Below are 19146 nucleotides of genomic sequence, written 5' to 3' on the forward strand. Positions count from 1 at the left end.
ATTACTGTGTCACATGAGACCTAGGTCAAGCCATAGAACATTGCTGGGACCCCAGAAGTACCCCGACACCCCTCAACACCCCCAATCACTTCCTGCAACACCCTAGTTACCATGCCCTCCACTTCTTCTCCACGTAATCAAAGTCATGGTTGTCCTGAAATTTACGGGGAGATTTATATTTGTTTTACCATCTATGTTCAAATGCCTGAGGTATATAGCTTGATTTAATTCCTTTGTAAGCATCTTTGGTTCATCAAGATTAGTCTGTGGTTTAAAATTTTTAATAATATATCCTTTCTAGTGAGTAAGGGAAGTAATAATGTATATGAAGTGCTGGATAACAAAATGAAATGCCTTTCCTATATCTCACAAGGTAAAATAAAGTTTTACAAACATTGGCCATTTTCATATAATTAGAAAAAGAACAATCAAATAAAAATAATTCATAGCAACATGTTTATTTCAGCCCTAGCTAAGCTTTCATTTACAAGCAGATATTTTCAGAAAAACAAGTCACAAGACAATAGTCTCAATTGTTATACCATCTAAATAAATTTAAACTTGCAGAATTTACAAATTAATATTCTAAGCTGACAAAAATTATACATCCTTTTGTAAAATCCAATCTACAGCATGTAAAAATTCATACAGTTACAACAATGTAAGACATTCTCTCTTTACAATCTACCTATTTACATAGCTTTTCCCACCACAGATAATACAGTTTTCATCGTAGCTACCAAGGTTTGCAAACATAGTGTATTTAAAATATATTTAGCAGCATATAAAAAATTAGATAAAAGGGCAAGGAAATACTAGTATTAAATAAAAATGAAATTAAAAGGTGATCATAGGAACAACTCCATAGGAAAATAGATGGAAATATATTTCTGTTAGTACATCAAATATGTATCCCATCACAGAGTGTACGCACAGCACTAATAAAACAATTTAACGGCATTTTAGTCCTGAGCACAGGATATAACACAGCTGCAAAACTTTGGTCAATACAAGTAAACGTCGACATTTAACACAAACTGTTTAACATTCTTTGTTAGTAGATTAAGGTCAATTCCACCTTATGAAAAATCATCAACACTATTCTCATGATATTTTTTTCCATTACATTAGAAGAGCTTTGAAATCTGGGGATCTTCCATAGGCTGATATAAATACCAGACCAACAGACCACAATTTGACTAACATTTCCAATATGCTTAAGTATGTAAATCATCTGAGCAGCCTATATAAATGAGTTAATAGTGGGTTGCTTTATATTTCAAGTGTATTTTCTGTCACAGAAGCAGACATTTTGTAATTCAAATAATTTGAAAGTGTTTTTCATAGCTAGCCACAATAAAAGTGCGAATCAAGCAGTATATCGATTATAGGACATATATGTATTTAGAGATGTTAATATTAAGCACACAGGATAGGACACAATTTTACTACAACACATTTATATTCAGAAGTTGGATTCAGATATATTTTCCAGTTAATCCCATTCATAAGCTTTTGCCTAATAAATACAGGGTAACATTTTCCATGAAGAATATACAGAGTATCATCACAGTATTCAGTTTATGACTATCTTCATTCATGTTTAATTACTGGCGATATCCTCCCCCAGATCTCCTGTGTCCGAGATCTGACCATCTTGTAAACTGCGAGCCTTCCAAATTCTCACACTTCGATCACTACAAAACAATAAATTAAAAATGAACACAAGAAAAGAGGCAGAAAGAAAAAGAAATAGCTCTTAGAATTATTTATCATGGAAATGTTTTCTGAATAGGTCTTTAATAGATATAAGTAAAAATGTACCTTGTCTCATAAGCATATCTAACAGGTACCCAAAATGATGGTATGAAAAATAGCTCATAATTTCAATAGTATGTGCCAGGAATTGATACTATGTGCCCTTTACATACATTAATGCATTTAATTCTCTTTAAGTATCACAAGAGGTAGATAGAGCTATTATTCTCTTTTTACAGAGGAGCAAATTGAGGCCCAGAAAGGTTAAGTAATTTGCCCAAGATCACAAAGTAAGTAATAGAGACAAGATTTGAATCCATAATGAATTTGAAAACAGGCCTTTTGGTTTTATTGGCTATTTTCCTGATACTTAATTTATGCAGTAAATACCTTCTCATCTAATACACTATGGACAAACTGAGAAACAGTTCAGGTCTTCAAAAATAAGACAGCACAATGGAAGAGAAGTAACTACAGTCACACCTTACCCACCAGACCTCAGTGATACACAATACTTCTACAATCTTACAGTGAGTGTCAACAGTTCACAGGGTATTAAATCATTTTCAGTAAATTATCAAGGGCACAAGTTTCCGAGGGAATGAACAAACATGGTGACTCTTAAGAAAGCGATGCATAGAGGAAATAACACAAATGAAGCATTGAAGGTGAGCACTTTAGAAAAACAACACAAATTGGCTTTGATGGACTTCAGAGATGGAAAGAAGTAACTCTAAACGAATAGAGGGATTTGATGGAAAGAGCACAAATTATAAGAGATGCCCCAGAAGTATAGCAGGGGTTTCGAAATAAAATCAGGGTAACTACGCATTTAGAATAAACAAATCAAGAAGGTGCTCAAATTAAATTAAGTAACATGACTGATGCACAAATGACCTAGGGAGATTTTCAAGATGGGCATTCATGAGAAATTACATTTTATTTGGATGAGACCAATGCTTCACATTATAGTACATGTGCTTTCCTTCCCGAAGTACTTATGTACACATTATGCTATTTTGTATGGTCACAGCAACTCTCCACCTCATTCAAGCATCTTCTTCAATGTCACTTTCTCAGTGAGGCCTTCACTGAGTGCCCTATTACGTAACCTCTGCCCCATGATATTCTTATCCCTCTTTCTCTGCTCTATTTTTCTCCATAGCATACATCACGATTTAACATATTTTACTTTTTTCTTTTCTTCTTGTTAGATTCTAAACCTTGGTTTGGATCTGTTGTGTTCACTTTTCTATTCCCAAGAGCCTGGAACAGTGATGGTACATTGGAGATTCGTTGTGAATGAATAAATGAACAAATGTATCAGTCAACCCAGCCATCCATTAGAAGAAGGAAGCAGAGGTTATTACTATGTATTTATACCTTAAAGAGATGTGGAAGAGGCACAAAGATACTTTAAATGACTTGTTCAAAATGTGCAGAAAAGCAAGTTTGTTGCCTTTCTGGACAAAATAGACAAATTAGAAATTAGTCATCTGGCAGCAGACTTCTTAGTGTAATATAATTACCACTTCTTAGAGTGGTAATATAGAAATAACACTATTACGAAGGCTGGGGAGCCTAAACTCAGTACCCAGACTACACATAAGAAAATATAAGTAAGACATCTTTTTTTTTGGGGGGGGGGCATTTTTTTTTTTTCCATTAGCATTCAGTCCGTTTATTCCTCTGCCTCCCCATGCCCCACAATCGCCACACTGCTGTCCGTGCCCATGAGTCCTTTTACCCTTTTGCTCAGTCCCTCCACCCCCAACCCACCGCTTCACTAGCCGTCATCCCGCTCTCTATGAGTCTGTTTCTATTTTGCTTTTTGGTTCAGTTGACACATCTTAAGGCAGACATAAAGGCAGACATGAGAATCACTATAATAGAGGAATTTCAAGCTTTTCATGTTCTATGTTTCCAGATATTCACAACTTCTATTTATGAAATCTGAACATAAGTAGCCAACATAGAGAAAAATTACATAATAAAAACTTACTCTGCTGCAGTAAAAATGTGAGTGGAATTAACACATATGGCATTGATAGGACTATCGTGACCCTTCATTTCTCCGACTGGCACAAAAGTATCCATGTTCCAGAGTTTCAAAATGCCCCCTCTGCAGCCACTGAGCAAAAACGGGTGGCCTGGCACCACTCCCAGGGCACAGACCCAATCCTTATGTGCATTTGGAACTTGCTGAGAGAAGAAAGAAATCAGAAGTTTAAGGGGAGCCTTCCAAACATGCATTTTCACATCCCAAAATGTTACAAATATTTTTATCGACAAAACTCAATTTTTGGAATGTTGAATGGCCAGGAAATTGTAAAAATTACTTTTCTAAGCAATCACTCTTAGGGACTTAAAGAAATAAATCTGTTTTTGCTCCCTAGTTTGCCTCACTAATTATCATCAGTGTTATCAGTATTAAAGGCCTATAATATTAAACATCTATAGAACCTAAAAGACCTGGAAAGTACACAAAATTTTTCAAACATCACATCCTCTTCATAGGTAGTAAACTTCTCTCTCCTTTCTCAAAATGTATTTAATACAAGTTTGAAAATTACAACCTGGTATATAGACTCTAAGGACTGCCTCATAAAATCAGTGCTTTGAACTTATAGTAAAGAACATGGAGGCTGAAAGATTTTTGTAGAATACTGGAACTAACCTATATATTTATAATAAGCAAACAATAATTATAAGATCAGACTGTATAAATATATTTTATGCAAAAATATTTTTATATATACAATATAAACATCGCATCATGAGTGTGTGTCTATAAAGGCTTTTGAATACAATATATGCATGTTGCTATTTTTTCTATTAATATTCATGCTACTTGATTATTTTGTTTTTATCTAGTCACAACCAACAAGCGGTAGCAACTGCAATACATACACACCCGTTCATGTACAGGGAAAAGGTTGAAACTGAGAACAATTTCATCTGTTAACTAATTTCTTCCCCTGGAAATTAGGAAAAGACACCAATATTTGATTGTATTGACAAAACATTTCAACCCAACTGTTGTTCTGTAGGAAATGAGAGAACTATCACTTTTGGATGCAAGAAGATATTCTTGTAAGGTGAAGAATTATTTACACTACTTTGACTTTGGCTAAACTTGGTATTCTTTGATGTATGTGTACATAAAACAAAACAAAATGAGAATCTACGACTGCTCTACTCCAAGACTGATTTTATTTAATGAACACATGCACAAGATAATCCCAGAGCTTGCAACATTTATCAATGTCTATTGTCCTCTGATCTATGAGGTATTATTAAATGTTGAATGTTGCCCTCTCATAATTAGTAACTCGGGTGGCTGAGAATGCAACACTCCTTAAGAGGAAGCCCTCATTATTTTTACTCCTAAACAATGAAGATCCACATGGAGGCTCTTCAAATTCTTATACAGACTACTGAATGGCTTTGAAGTATCCACTTCATTCTATGAACATGTTTTATATTACCTGTAGAAGGTCTTTTTGTGCTAAGTCCCATTTCTTGATTCCATTATCTCTGGACCCACTAAATAAGTTATCCCCTTGTATAGTTAGTGCCTCGATGCCATCATAATGAGGGGGCTCAAAATTGTGGGTGGGACTCACAGTTCCAAGAGCCCCTTCAGTTACATCAAACATCTAAAAAAAGCAGAAAGAAAGCAGTCATCAGACTTAACTTAAAAATAAGCACTTATGTGTGTTCATTCATAGAAACACACACACATGTATAGTAACCAGATATGATTTGTTTTGTTAGAGTGTCTTATCACGTTAAATAAATTAGCCTGGTATGAACCACTCAGGATGAATCCTATTTTCACAGTACTTTTGCTTACATGTCACAGGTCGACTTTTAAGAAAGGCAATGAATTTTTTCACGTACAAGTGTACAAATGATACACTCAATAATAAAAATACTAAATATCAACCCAGTTGAATATCAAATAAATATGATTGTTACTTAAACACTATTAGAAAGTTCTGCAGTCCTGGTAGTCATCTCAATTCCCCTAATACTTTATTTCAAAACCCTTTCCTTATTTCAAAAACTTTCACTCACCGCAGGTGCCCTCATCTCTCTAAGCTGTTGACCTGTTGGTTTCCTTAAAACGTTAGCACGATCAATAGTATATTTTTGGACTCTTTCCTACATTCCAAAGTTTCCTTTCATCTTCAGTATTCTCTTAGCCTTCCCTTCTCTTCAGATGCTAAAGTGTGCTTACTTCTTCCCAAGGTTCACACCTTTGATCTGATTCTAACTCCTCCCACCACCTTCAACTGCTGCTTCACTCTTCTCACACTTTTCTTCTGCACTGGGCCCATTTCCTCCGCATATAAACACGCCTAGGTCTACTGAATACAAAATCCTCCCCCCATATGTCGTTCTATTTTCTTTTCAAAATTTTTTTTATTGTTGACACTAATGCTGATGTCCCCTCCCCACCCCCACCCTGGCTCCCCCTTCCTCCCAGCCCCAGCTCCCACTTCCCTCTGGTCATCACCACACTGTTGTCTGGGTCTATGGGTTACACATCTATATATGTGCTTTGGCTAATCCCTTCACCTTCTTTCACCCAGTCCCCCCTAGTTCTATTTTCAAGTCACCCATTTTTCTCTCTTAATCAACGCTTCTGCAAAGAGTACTTAAACTCTTTCTATCCCTCTTACTGTGTCCCTTTTTTATTCCAATTGGTTATTATAGGTATTTCTAAGGCTGAGTCCTGTAAACTTCTTTCTCCTTTGCCCATGATATCTACTCAAGTTCCTTGAACATCTGCTTCTATTTGAATGGTTGCCATACTTTCATCTCTAGTTATAACTTACCGTGAGCTCTTGACTTGCCTTTCTAATAGCCTGTGGGCCTACATGAAGATGTCCTCTATTAGTATCCTAAATTCAACATTTCCAGAATCAAACTATACATTTTTTTCTCACCATATCTGCTCAGTATAAAAGATGGTGACAATGAGACTCAAATATTATTGGATGACTGAGTTAAAATCTTTAAAATTCCTCCCAACCTATCTTCTACCAAAAATGAGAATACATGATTATATAAGATGACAAAATTAGAAATTATTTAAGAAAAAAAAAACAAGGCTAGAAATAGTGAAAAAATTTATTCAGATAAAGGGTGAATGAGTTTGAATACTTCAAACTATAATCCCACAACTCTGTTATACACACTTTGATGTAATGGTCCTTGGAACCAGTGATGATTAGATCTTGTCCACTGGAAATCTGATCTACAGTGAGGCACATGACAGGGCCTAGGTGTCCTGTTAACTTCCCTGTAGACTGAAACCTTTAAAAAGAAAGAAAAACAATTTTCTTTGAAAATATTTCTAAGCATGCTAAGGCCAAGCTTCAATATAAATAATTACAGTCTTTGGTAAAATAGCTTACTAATTTATTTTTTTATGTTAGCTCCACCTTTATGCAACTCTGTTCAAATTAGAGTTTTAAAAAAACGGCCAAACTGATCTATTCTATGACAGAAGTGGGAAGAGTCCTAAAGAAGTTATTCCAAAGCTGACTTATGTCATTTAGGTAGTAAACAAAGAAGTAGCAAAAGACAAAAAAAATTGCAAATGACTAATTTTAACTCTAACCAAAGTGTAGGCAAACCTTAGTATGTTAAATGTCCAAACATGTGAGAGACATTTGACTGATGTTATTAGGTCCAATTTGAAAATTGATTAAAACAACTATATCGCTAATAACTTACCTGATCAATAACAATACAGTGAAAATAAGATTATTTTATTAAGTACACAAATACTCTCACATATACAAATACACATATAGGCACTCACGTACACACACATACATTCATACACTTATACAGTCATATATGTGTGTATATGCACATCAGAAAATAGGTGGTACATTTCATCAGTTATTATAAAGATATGAAAATGACCAGAACATATAACTGGCTAGTAGAAAAATGTATGATGTCAACCAATAGGGAGTGACAATAAGCCTTTGTTTCACAGTCCTATCTCAAGTCAAGCTGCCAGAATATAGAGATATATTTGTCTTTCAGGATATTTGTTTCTCAAAAACTATTTTCTTAGTTACTTAGTTAAGATGAATCTATATTTAATCATGTTGCTGAAATCAACCACGTTTCATAGGATCTAACTTTACAGAATAAAAAAGTATAAATATTTTCAAAAGCTGGTATTTTTTCTGCCTTATGTCATGATTTGACTATTTTCTTCAATGTGTTTCTAATATGCATCAAATTTAAAATCTTTAAGAATAAAGCAACTTCTCACTTTTCTAATTTTCTTAAGCACTGTTTAAAATTTTCTACATTTTATTTCTAAAACAGTGCTCAGGACGGTGATTCCTCTCTTTCTTTTGCTCTCATCTATCTATAAATTATGCTTGTTATACTTTTTCAGTCATCTGTTGAAATGTTATAACTAGTCATTCTCAAAGTTTCTCAAATAAATACCCCTCTACCCCTTTTATTGACCACTGACAAAGCCCTTCTACATGGAGGGTACCCTGTATTACCCCAATCGAAAACTCGACTCAGTATCTTGTAACTGCTTGTTTACTGGCCTTTATTCTCCATACTTAAAACATGAGCTCTAAGAAGGCAGACACCAGATTTGTCTGGTGTAGTTTTTAGTCCCAGGAACTAAAAATTTTAAGAACTAGAAAAGAAACTAAAATAAACACTCAACTAAAGGATGAAAGCTTATATTTCATGGCATATGAAAATCAAATCAAAGATGTAATGCCATATATTTCAATTTATCAAATTTTTTCTTTTTAACTGCTTTATCATCTTTATACATACACAGATATATACATACATACATATATGTTTTATATTCATAAAAACTCTTTAAGGTTTTATGCCCAAATTTGTTCAATTAAGTTTATAAACTGAAATACTGGAGATAAGTTTACATAATATTACAAAAAGTAATTCTTTCAAAGATACTGGTAAAACTAGGATAAGGATTCTGATATGTTTCTAGTAAACAACACAATCTATAAACAAATATTTTAAAAGGCTAAGGTTTCAATTCTATTTTTCTTCACATACTTTTTCCCCAGCATTTCATAAAAGAAGTGAAAATTGTGAGTTTGCTAATGAGAACAGAAGAGACTTCTAGGGGTGTTGCCTGAATAGAAAAGTCTATGATTTTTACATTAACTTCTGGGGTTATAGAATTCAATTTCACATGCACTAGTACTGTCTGAAGGTTGTATTTTCCATATGTAAAAAGCACATTTTCTTTGAAAGTCTACCTTTTAAGATCCCACATTCTGACGGCGTTTCCCGAAGCTGCATAAAGAAAAGTGCCAGTTGGGTTCAGTGCAATTTGATTGATCTGGTTCTCTCCAGAAGGAATAGCTACTGTCCGGCTGGTACTTGCAGAACAAGCATCTCCAAGAGAAACTTGACCTGAAGATCTTAACAGAGGCAGAATAAAACAAACACAAAAAAGTCACATTTCTACATATGAATTCACCTTAAAACTCCTTGAATTCCTAGGAAACCTGCTAAAAGCAACATTAAGATGTGTCCTATTTGGTCACTGTGTGCACAGAACCTAGGACAGCACCACACATATAGTTGACACTTTAAATGTTTTGAATGAATAAAACAAGGTGATACAGCTTAAAACTCTTAACTTGAAATTCTATTATAAAATTAAGGAACTGCAAGCCCTAAGTTAGGAATGACTAAAATATCATTCAGAAAAAATGAGGTGACAAAGATTACAAAAAGAAAAGGTAATTCATTTTCCTGCAGCTTCCAGAAGCCCCCTGAGGGCCAGCCCTACCAATTTTCCTTTCGTCTATAGGATTTGCCCTTTACGTCCTGACTGGTGTGGCTCAACTGGCTGGGCATCATTCTGCTAAGTGAAATGTTGCTGACTCAATTCCCAGCCAGGGCACATGCTTAGGTTGCATGTTTGGTCCAGGCAGGGCATATATGAGAGGCAACCAATTGATGTTTCTCTCCCTCTCTTTCTCCCTCCCTTCCCCTTTCTCTAAAATTAAATAAATAAAGTTTTTTATTTAACAGACTCTGAGGACTGTGCAAATTATTTTCAGTTTTTGTTTACTTTAGCCCATTCACACATGCAGTATTTACTATGTGCTAAAGCCTCAAACATAACTTATTTCTATCTTTTTTGGATAAATTCTAAATGGCAAATATATTTTTAAATTTTGAATTCAACTAGCTTCTAAAATATCAAGTTATAATCAATCTTTTCAAATTTGATTTTAAAGAATCAGTTGGATTGGAAAATTTCTAACATCTTTTTAAATAAAATTTCCCTCAAGAGACTTGTATTCAGTACAATAAATAATTAGTAGTTATTAGAAATTAATGGTTAATAATTCCTACCCTACAAATTATTAATCCTTATTCTAAATCTCTCATTTTATTAAAAGTTAACCTTTCCTATGCTCCTTTCTCTTATTTAAACCAGCAAAGTTCACCTTAATTTAAATTATAAATCAGTTCATCAATCACATGGCAAAAAGAATCATTATTTGCTCCACATTTTATTTTTTATTTTTTCATTCCCTAACATACACATGCTGCACTAAAAATTCCTTTTCGTTCCCTAATGCTCCACATTTTAAAGACATATATGATAACAGACACAGAAAACAAACTCATCCTCCAATTGTCTACTATAACCTGAAGTTATGAAATTTGTGCTAATACCAAAGCAGTGTAAGTCCCTCCCCCCTCCATAAACCTATCAATACCTGCTGATTAAAGATTACAAATACTTAACTGTCTACAATGGTGCTTTACACCATTTCCAAGGAGTGATATTCATTTGAAGCAAGTAACATAAACCATTTAACTATATCAAGTAGTAAATACTACAAAAATGTAATATCTTAGTATTTGGGATCAAATATAATGTATCCTTTCCTGTTTAGTATTAAGCTCTCATATCTTATTTTTCCAATAGTTTTTACCCTATGCTCTTACTGTAAACATCTTAACATCCTTTTGGAAGTAGACATAAATTTTTAAAAATGCATTTATAGTGCTACCTTTTCTTATATTTTCTTATGCTACTTGGCTTTAAGTTACTTACGTCAGCGTTCGAATGCATTTTGCTGAATCTCTGATATCCCACACCTTAATATAAGATGTTGACACAGTGAAGACCAGACTTGTATAATTACAGTATTTTACAGATACGACATTGTTGGGATGGCCTCCCAGTGACATTATCTCCTGCCCTGTCACCAGATTCCATACTTTACAAGTACGATCTAAAACAAACAATTGAAAAAGGAGAAATATTTTCAATATAAACCAATTAGGTTCTTTTAGCAATAAAATATTATTTAAACAAGTCCTCTCCTACGAGAAGGAGATGGAAGGATTAGATGAAAGCCAGAGATGTCTGGTACATGCATTATGTGTTACTAAAAAATTATTACATAAAATTGTGAAATACTCTTATCAAACGAGTGTTGCTTCAAATTGCTGCTGATTTTAAAATGGCCATCCCGAATCAGCCTCTTCCAAACATTCTGCTCTGATGGTGTCTCTACCCCCTCACAACACACCACACACATGAACACAAACAACTTTCTTTTTCAGGGGTTCACAGCAGGATGGATTTAATTTTGATGCAAAAACATAAGCACAAAACTATTCTATTTTGTTTTTCTGACATGTCGACTATCTAATTATCCTGGAGAGATAAATTTAATTTGAATCATTAGAAAAGGATATTTTCACAGAGCAGGTTATTTTTAAATTGGGAACTATTTGCCATTATTTATAGTTTGTAAATTCTAGCTAGATTCTTATATGTCCTTCACAGACAATGAGCAATAAATGGTTGCTGATTAAACTGCATCTTGTAACATTTCTAAATACTAAATAACTTTTACTAGCCCCCCCAAATTCCTGTATGTGCTTCCTTCTTACCTTTCTAGCCACATCGTCTACCTACTTCTCATATATATATATTCTACTACTCAACTCAATGGATTTACTTTTCAAATATACCCCACTTTTACCTCCATGTCTCTGCTCCTGTTGTTCTGTAATCTTGGTTGCCATTCCTTACCTATCACTATTCAAACCATCCTACAAGGTTCATTCTAAATGCCTCCTTGTTAAAGCTTTACTTATTTCCCACAGCTTGCCAAATCTCTCCTTTTTCCAGAACCCCAGAACTCTTGGTCTATAACTCTTCAAAGCATATATAGTTGATTGCTATCTACCTACATTGTACCAAAGGGGTTAAGAGTGCAGGTTTGCAGACAAGTAGACCTAGGTTTCCAATCCTGGCTCTTCCATTTACTAGCTAAATTCTTCTAGGGAAATCATTTAATTTCTTGAATTCTCAGTGTCTTCACTTGTAGAATGAGGATTCCACACGTATCTCATCGAGGTTGTAGTGACAATTAAATGGAATATAATTTGTATAATGTCTAGCATAATCTCTTACATATAGTAAGTGTTCAAGAAATGGTGGTTGCTACCCATCTTATTTTCTTTACCACACTGTACATTCTCATGGCCTTTTGTAAATTTTTAAGTAAAGTGCATTACTAAGCTCAAGGCCTGGAGTGCATTAGGGAGATGTGGTCTTTTAATAGTCTATTTACATTACATGAACAGAGATTGTACATTCTTCCCAACTATGAAATGTTTATATAGTTAATACAATTCAGGGGTTGAACCACATTCTCTCTCAGATTCTTATGGGTCTTAAGCAGTTTCACTTTTATTTTCAAAGCTTGTTAAAAATGTAACCATTTTTAAAAGGATCTGTTAAATAACCCTATGAAACAACTACTAGCACCTTTCGATCCAGTGAAGAGGAGATCATCCGTGGAATCCACACAGAGCACAGCTTTTGTATGCCCTTCAGCTATGTGAATACACTGAAGTGCAGAAGCTTTTATTCCTTTTGAAGCCGGAAATGGGTTGATTATGCCCCTGAGGTGGGGAGGGAAAAGAAAAAGACAACTTCAGTAGCTATATAATGAGACTAATTTTAGTTTTTCCCTGACTTTAAGAAGTCTTTCTAAGTAATTAGTAATAAAATTCAGACTGATCCCTGGTCTCCTTTTTAAGTAAACAGCCAGAGAAAACGTGTGAAATAGCAATAGTAGTGATGGAGTACATCAACTAATGAGGCACCAGATAGCAGCAGCATTCTTCAAAGAGCAAAGCCTTTGATACATTTGGATCTTCTTATTAACAATTTAATCTCTTCAAAGTTTAATGAGTATAGTGAATTCTGACAAGTAAAAATGTACAAATCATAATAATTGGAAGATGTGACTCTATGTCATGCTGGATTGTTACTCTATGTCAAGAAGACATTCTTGAGAAAGTATAACACATAACTCCTAAATCCCTATGAAAGCAAATTTCAAACAACTGAAAAAAAAGGACAAGACTGCATGGACAGCATTCTAATGGGAGAATAGTTCAAAAATATCAAAAACTTAAAGAAAACACTCTGAAAATCTCAAAGAAGATAAAAGAATGGGAATGTAAAAGAACAGTGAGGTTCTTTAAGGATCTTTCCCATAAGCTTAATGTTACTGTAGTTTCTGCTTTATGCTACTGATATAAGCACTCTGGAAATTCACAGAATATCAAAACTTAATTTCTATTCTTAAAAAGTTTAATGCAGGTTCTGAATTGAAATAACTGTGCCAGGAAGACTAAAGATGAGGATGAATTAAGACATGATAAGTATATCAGTCAAATATATCTTTGCTTTGAGCAGGAAGAAAAATTATGTTGAAATATGTCCATTATATAAAACAGATGGTATAATATTAAGACAAATACAGGGATTTAAAAAAAAGTTTGTTTCTACCTTTTTGATGAAAAAAAACAATCTTCAAGATAAAAGAGGCAGAAATGACTAAGAGGAAATATGAACCCAAGCTAAGTAGAGCTAACAATGGAGACATTTGATGAGTTCACGTATTTTGGTTTTTAAATCATTATATCATAAAGGAACAGATGATGAAACTAGACCTGTACAGATGATAAAAGAACATCCATTGGAGAGGACACAGTAGCACAGTTAAAGGGCTGCATATTTAAAGAGCTGTCTGATACACAGAAAAAGGTATTGGGTTAATTCTGGTATAGCTCAAGCGGGCTGATGAAAGACTGATGAATAGAAATTTAAAGGAGATAAATTTAGGCTTACAATTTAAAAAATCAACTTTATATTTAGGGTCAGATATAATGATTTCAAAGAAGTAAAAGAAGCCTCTCATCACTAGAAATGATACCAGGAATTATTATCACTACATGTATAAAGTACACAATCTAATGCTATTATTTGTATAGATGTGTCCATTTGAGAATCTGGAAATGAATGTTCAGTAACTTGTTTCTAATATAAGAATTTAAACAGATTAAAACTGAAACGGGAGCAAAACTTCCTCAAAAGTCTGAATCTGACTTTCTGAAATCCTCCTGTTGATTTGATGTTATTAGGTATGAACTGATGCCATCAAACTAATGCTTCAAATAAATGTTCAAAGATACAATTAATGCTCAGTGAATTGCTACTGTTACATCTCAAAAAGAAAACATACGTATGTATATTCCAACAAACTGACTATAAAGAAAAAAGTTAATGGTTACAGTCTAAGAGCTGTTTTTGATTTGCATTTAATGATACCAATCATCTTAAGGGAAAAAAAGTCAGTAGCCTCAATTGTATAACACTATGTCTCCAAAAGATTTCCTTCCTTCAAATTATCAGCTTTTTCCTCAGAATTTATTAAATCTTCCCTGATGATATATTGGGTTAGCCAAAAATTCTGTTTAGTTTTTTCCATAACATTAAAGACACATTTTTCATTTTTACCAGAAGCCTATTGATTTGGATATTTTGATATGTCGACTATCTCCTGCATGGTATAATGTTGATTGTTCTCAATTACTGTCTCAATTTGATCACTATGAACTTCAACTGGTCTACCCAACCATGGAGCACTGTCCAACGAGAAATCTCCAGCACGAAACTTCACAAACCACTATTGGTATGTTTGATCAATCACAGCACCTTCTCTATACACTACACAAATCCTTTTTTTTTTTTGCATTTCAGTTGCATTTTCACCCTTCTTGAAATAATAAAGCATAATATGCTGGAAATGTTACATATTTTCTTCCATCTTCAATATTAAAATGGCTACACAAGAATTTGCCAATTTTGATGTGTTTTTTTGTTTTGTTTTGTTTTGTTTTAATGCACACTGGTAAGACAGCTGTCAAAATACAATCTAACAAAATTTTTCTGAATGAAGTTAAAGGCAACTAAGCACTACTAGAGCCATCTTATGGAAAAAAAACAAACAAACTTTCTGGTTTAACCCAATAACAGCCAACACAACTATAATATCACAAAAGTGTTCAGTAAACATTTTCCACCAGTGACTCATGCATGGCACAGCTCCTGGAAAGACTCTTTTCCATTCTTATGTGTTTTAATATCATTGATTATCCACATTTCTGAAGGGAAATAATCTCAGCATTAAACATAGCATTTTATTAATTAGATACTGAGAAATGTTATTAAATATTCATAATATATTATATAACATAGAAACTGGAATATAGAGATTGGAAACATACATCCATTACATTTTTTAAATTAGAATTAATCTATTCACATTCTGAAATATAGAAATCAACTTTAAAATAGTTTCTTTACATTAAGGATAAATGTTGCAAACTTGTAAAACAAATCTTATTGAAGGAAAAAAAAAATGTAACACTGTGAATGAGATTAATTGCATCTCCCTTCCCCTGCCTACCTTCTGGAGGATCTACTGATGGTCAGCAAAATGGCCATAAACAGGAGAAACGAGTGCAAAAAGAGAGAAGACAAATGATAAGCGGGAAGAAGAAATTATAGAGAGCAAGAGAGAGAAAATAAGGGTCCAAAAAAATCCATAACATGAAAACCTACAACACTATTATTTCAAAAATAGCATTATCAGTAGAAAAAAAAATTTTTTTTAAAAAGCTCTTCTACATTCTATTTCTTTTTATATTTTGGTATCATAGAATCCTTTTTTTCTAGCATACCTTTTTCTTTTTTTTTTTAAATCAGAAAACCTGCCATTAACTCTTTATTTAAAACTGCTAAACAAATAAGAAAAATCAATCATAATCACCTCCCACACTCTAAGGTATTGGAAATAAAAAAAAAAAATCATTGAGGAGCAAACTTTCTTGAAATCAGTATTTATAGAACTTAATTACTTTTAAAGAAAAACCTAGATTACCTATAGAAAACGAATGATAAGTTTTTATGTTATCATACAAAAAAGTTTGCCACTACTTTGTCAAAAAGGTACATCACAAAAATGTTAAAGTTAATCTGTTTAAAAATATTAGTGCATTTATATGGCTTACAATAAGTTATGCATGCAACAAAAATGAGATTTTCTTAGAGGTTCTAGAAAGGCATTTTAGAACATCATGAAATGCCAGAATATAGAAAAGATAGAAAGAAAGTACCTGTGTACCTCCGACAGAGAGGAATCACTTTCATCAGACCTACAGTGAAAGAGTTAGAATTATGAGGAAAAAGAATGCAGGTGTCAACAGATAAAGACACAGATTGAACTGGAAATCAACAGTATGAATAATAGAAATATAGCAAACCCTTCCTTTATAGTGCCCTGCAATGGATATCAGCAAATTCAATGGGGAGCTAAATCAGGTAAACGATTTGATTGATTTGATTCTTATGATATCTACCAAGACTTCAGGGACAAAAAAAAAAAAAAAAAAAAAATTCTATTACTGATCCACAAACCCTATCCACCCTTACTTCTAAAATTTTGGTCCTGAAGAGGAACAGTATCAAGTAGGTAAAATACATCACATGAAGATTCTTCCTATAATTGACTAGTACTAGAAAAAAATGTCCATTTCAATAACTATTCATGCATTTTATTCATCTTGATAAGTACTTTAGATTTGGGCTCTAATGTGGCAGTTGCAAAAATACATTACCTGTTTGAAAGGAAAGCAAATCATAATTAAATAATCTTTGATTTTAACTTATCTTAAAAATATAGAGTTGTGACTAGGAAGTCCCTCACTAATAGCTAGGGAACTTTAGAGGGATTTAAAAATAGGTGACCACCCCTGTCAGCCCTATCTTAAAACCTCCAAGGCTGGCAGTATGTCTGAGTTATTATGAAATCTATTAGCTTGTGTAATAGGGTTGGGGAGAAGGAGAGGGTGAGCGCTGCTGGCATGGAATGTACCAGAAACAGTGCGTGGGATCTACATTAGCTGGTGAAACATACTAGTCTCAACAAGGAGCCCGAAAGAAAGCAATTCAATAGGTAGGTGAGTTTTTGAAAGGGTAAAGTAGTCAGTTATTCTAAGTTTTAACTGTTAGAAATGACAACACAGTCAAATTATTTGTAGCTGATAAAACATTTTAGTAAAAAAAGTGGAACTATGATGAGATTGTCAAGATTATCAAAAGACTGAAAGAAAATTTTATGACTGAATGCAAGGTAAAGAAAATTTAGTAATTCCTCATATCACTAGTGAAAATGGACTTCAAAGACATACCCAAAGTTCTTCTACTCTTATCAGTTAAATGAGAGGTATGATGTAACAATGTTAGAGTCTTTTTTCAGTAACACATAGTATCATGGTATTTACCTATCTAGATCAATTTAAAGGACAAGTTATTGGCTGATTAAACTATATTAAAATCTAATCAAGAATTTTACCATAAATTAAGTAGATTAAAAACTATTGCAAAGTGATATTGTTTCTCTAAGTCTATAGAGCCATTTAGCATGATCTAAATATGTCAAACACCTTAAACAAAAACCTGTAAATTTTAGAAATTGTTGATATATACAGACTGATTATATAGCACAGAAAGCAAATAATAGACTGGATATCAAGTACACACATATACAGTGTTATCAAACAAAATCAAAGCAGATAAGTCATAGTTAATAAATACCTTATGGAAGCATTGTTAGTATTGAATTCTTGCAAGGGAGATTCTGGCTTAATATGAGAATACTTTTTTCATTTCAGATTTAATGAAAATAATATTTTCCACATCCTTCCAACTTCTCTTCCTCCACAATCCACCTCAGTCCTAGACTCTTCACCCATAAAGGCACTTTTTTTAGTCCAAGAACACAATTATTGAAGTTTTATGGTGGATTTGTATAGAACAACCAAATGATAATAGCATGTTCCACATATAACAGTGGCCTTTGAAAGCTGTTATATACGCCAAAGGTAAATAATTTGCCTCTTTTCAGCTCAGGCTATCTGAATTAAAGGCTTAGGTACACTCACAGAAGCTGGAGAATCCCAAGAAATTTAAACTTCAGGTGGTCTCAATACTATTTCAAATCTAATGTACTTGTAGAAGAAAGCGCAAGACAAGTGCTGGAAGTACAGCAATGCAAATCTACAACAGGGAATAACGTTCAGCAGGAAAATAATTTTCTGTAATATTGTTTCTATGGTTCATTTCCTATTGGAACAACACATAAAATATGGCAAGAGTTCACAAGTCAGACTCCATCTCCCACACAAAGAGATGGCTAAGTTTTTTCTATAAGCAGTATGGTAAGGTTCAGAATATCGTGTTAAATCGTTGGGGCTCTTTTCCATAATGACTTACTTATCCTGCTGAACTGATGTGTTTCCCTGAGAAACAGTTAGACGATTAAAAACATTCAGTTCATTACGAGGCCGGCTTGGTGGGGAAGAAGGAGGTGAAAGACTAGCCTCTGAGGTTCCAGAATCTGAGCTACAAGAAAAAAGAACATTAAATTGGTGGTTTTAATTATTTATGATTTGTTAGAAATGTTATATGATACATGCTTTTTTAAAAAAAGCTTTTCATAAGAGAATTCCTTCCTCTTTTCCTTCCTTCCTTTTCTCCTTTTTTGTAAGATAAAATGCACTCTGAACAATTTAATCTTATTGCCACTGAATTTTGTTACACTGGCCACAAGATGGCACTAAAGAAAAAGTTTCTCTCTGCTAACTCTGAAGTCAGTACAAACAAAGCAATCCAAATTTAAAATTTTACAAAGAAACAAATCCAGAAGAGTGATTTGCCTATTCAATTGATTCTTTCAATTATTTTTAAATTACTTATTTGCTCCATCCCAGAACTCCCAATTATTCTTGAGACTTCTGATTCAGTAGAAACAGACAAATTACATCTTGAAACACAGGAAGCAAGGATGATTAGAAGGATATTTTCCATGAAATTCATGTCAGCCAACCCAGTGGTCCAAGCAGAGAGTGGGCATGCTGGTTCAGGGACAGCGGGTGGCACAACATCGTCCA

The 19146-nt window shown here is 33.6% G+C and overlaps 1 protein-coding gene across 10 annotated transcripts in view; it reads right to left on the reverse strand.

Moving 5' to 3' along the window:
- Nucleotides 1-442: 442 nt before the first annotated feature.
- KIF21A (kinesin family member 21A) overlaps nt 443-19146 on the reverse strand; it is a 133592-nt gene continuing 114888 nt past the window's right edge. For 5 of the 10 annotated variants that reach the window (XM_090273014.1, XM_090273012.1, XM_090273010.1 and 2 more), the window contains 10 exons: nt 18470-18598; nt 16312-16350; nt 15603-15617; nt 12608-12744; nt 10877-11057; nt 9054-9218; nt 6966-7083; nt 5247-5417; nt 3761-3960; nt 443-1697 (listed from right to left, as the gene is read on the reverse strand). In XM_090273014.1, coding sequence (XP_090129140.1) covers nt 1604-1697; nt 3761-3960; nt 5247-5417; nt 6966-7083; nt 9054-9218; nt 10877-11057; nt 12608-12744; nt 15603-15617; nt 16312-16350; nt 18470-18598 — 1249 coding nt within the window. In that variant the 3' untranslated portion in view covers nt 443-1603. The remainder of the gene's footprint in view (nt 1698-3760; nt 3961-5246; nt 5418-6965; nt 7084-9053; nt 9219-10876; nt 11058-12607; nt 12745-15602; nt 15618-16311; nt 16351-18469; nt 18599-19146) is intronic. The other 5 variants (XM_090273016.1, XM_090273013.1, XM_090273011.1 and 2 more) reach the window with 3 other exon arrangements.

Source organism: Furipterus horrens, unplaced genomic scaffold (genome assembly GCF_987537825.1).
Source record: "Furipterus horrens unplaced genomic scaffold, mFurHor1.1.pri manual_scaffold_4, whole genome shotgun sequence".
NCBI classification, from domain to species: Eukaryota; Metazoa; Chordata; class Mammalia; order Chiroptera; family Furipteridae; genus Furipterus; species Furipterus horrens.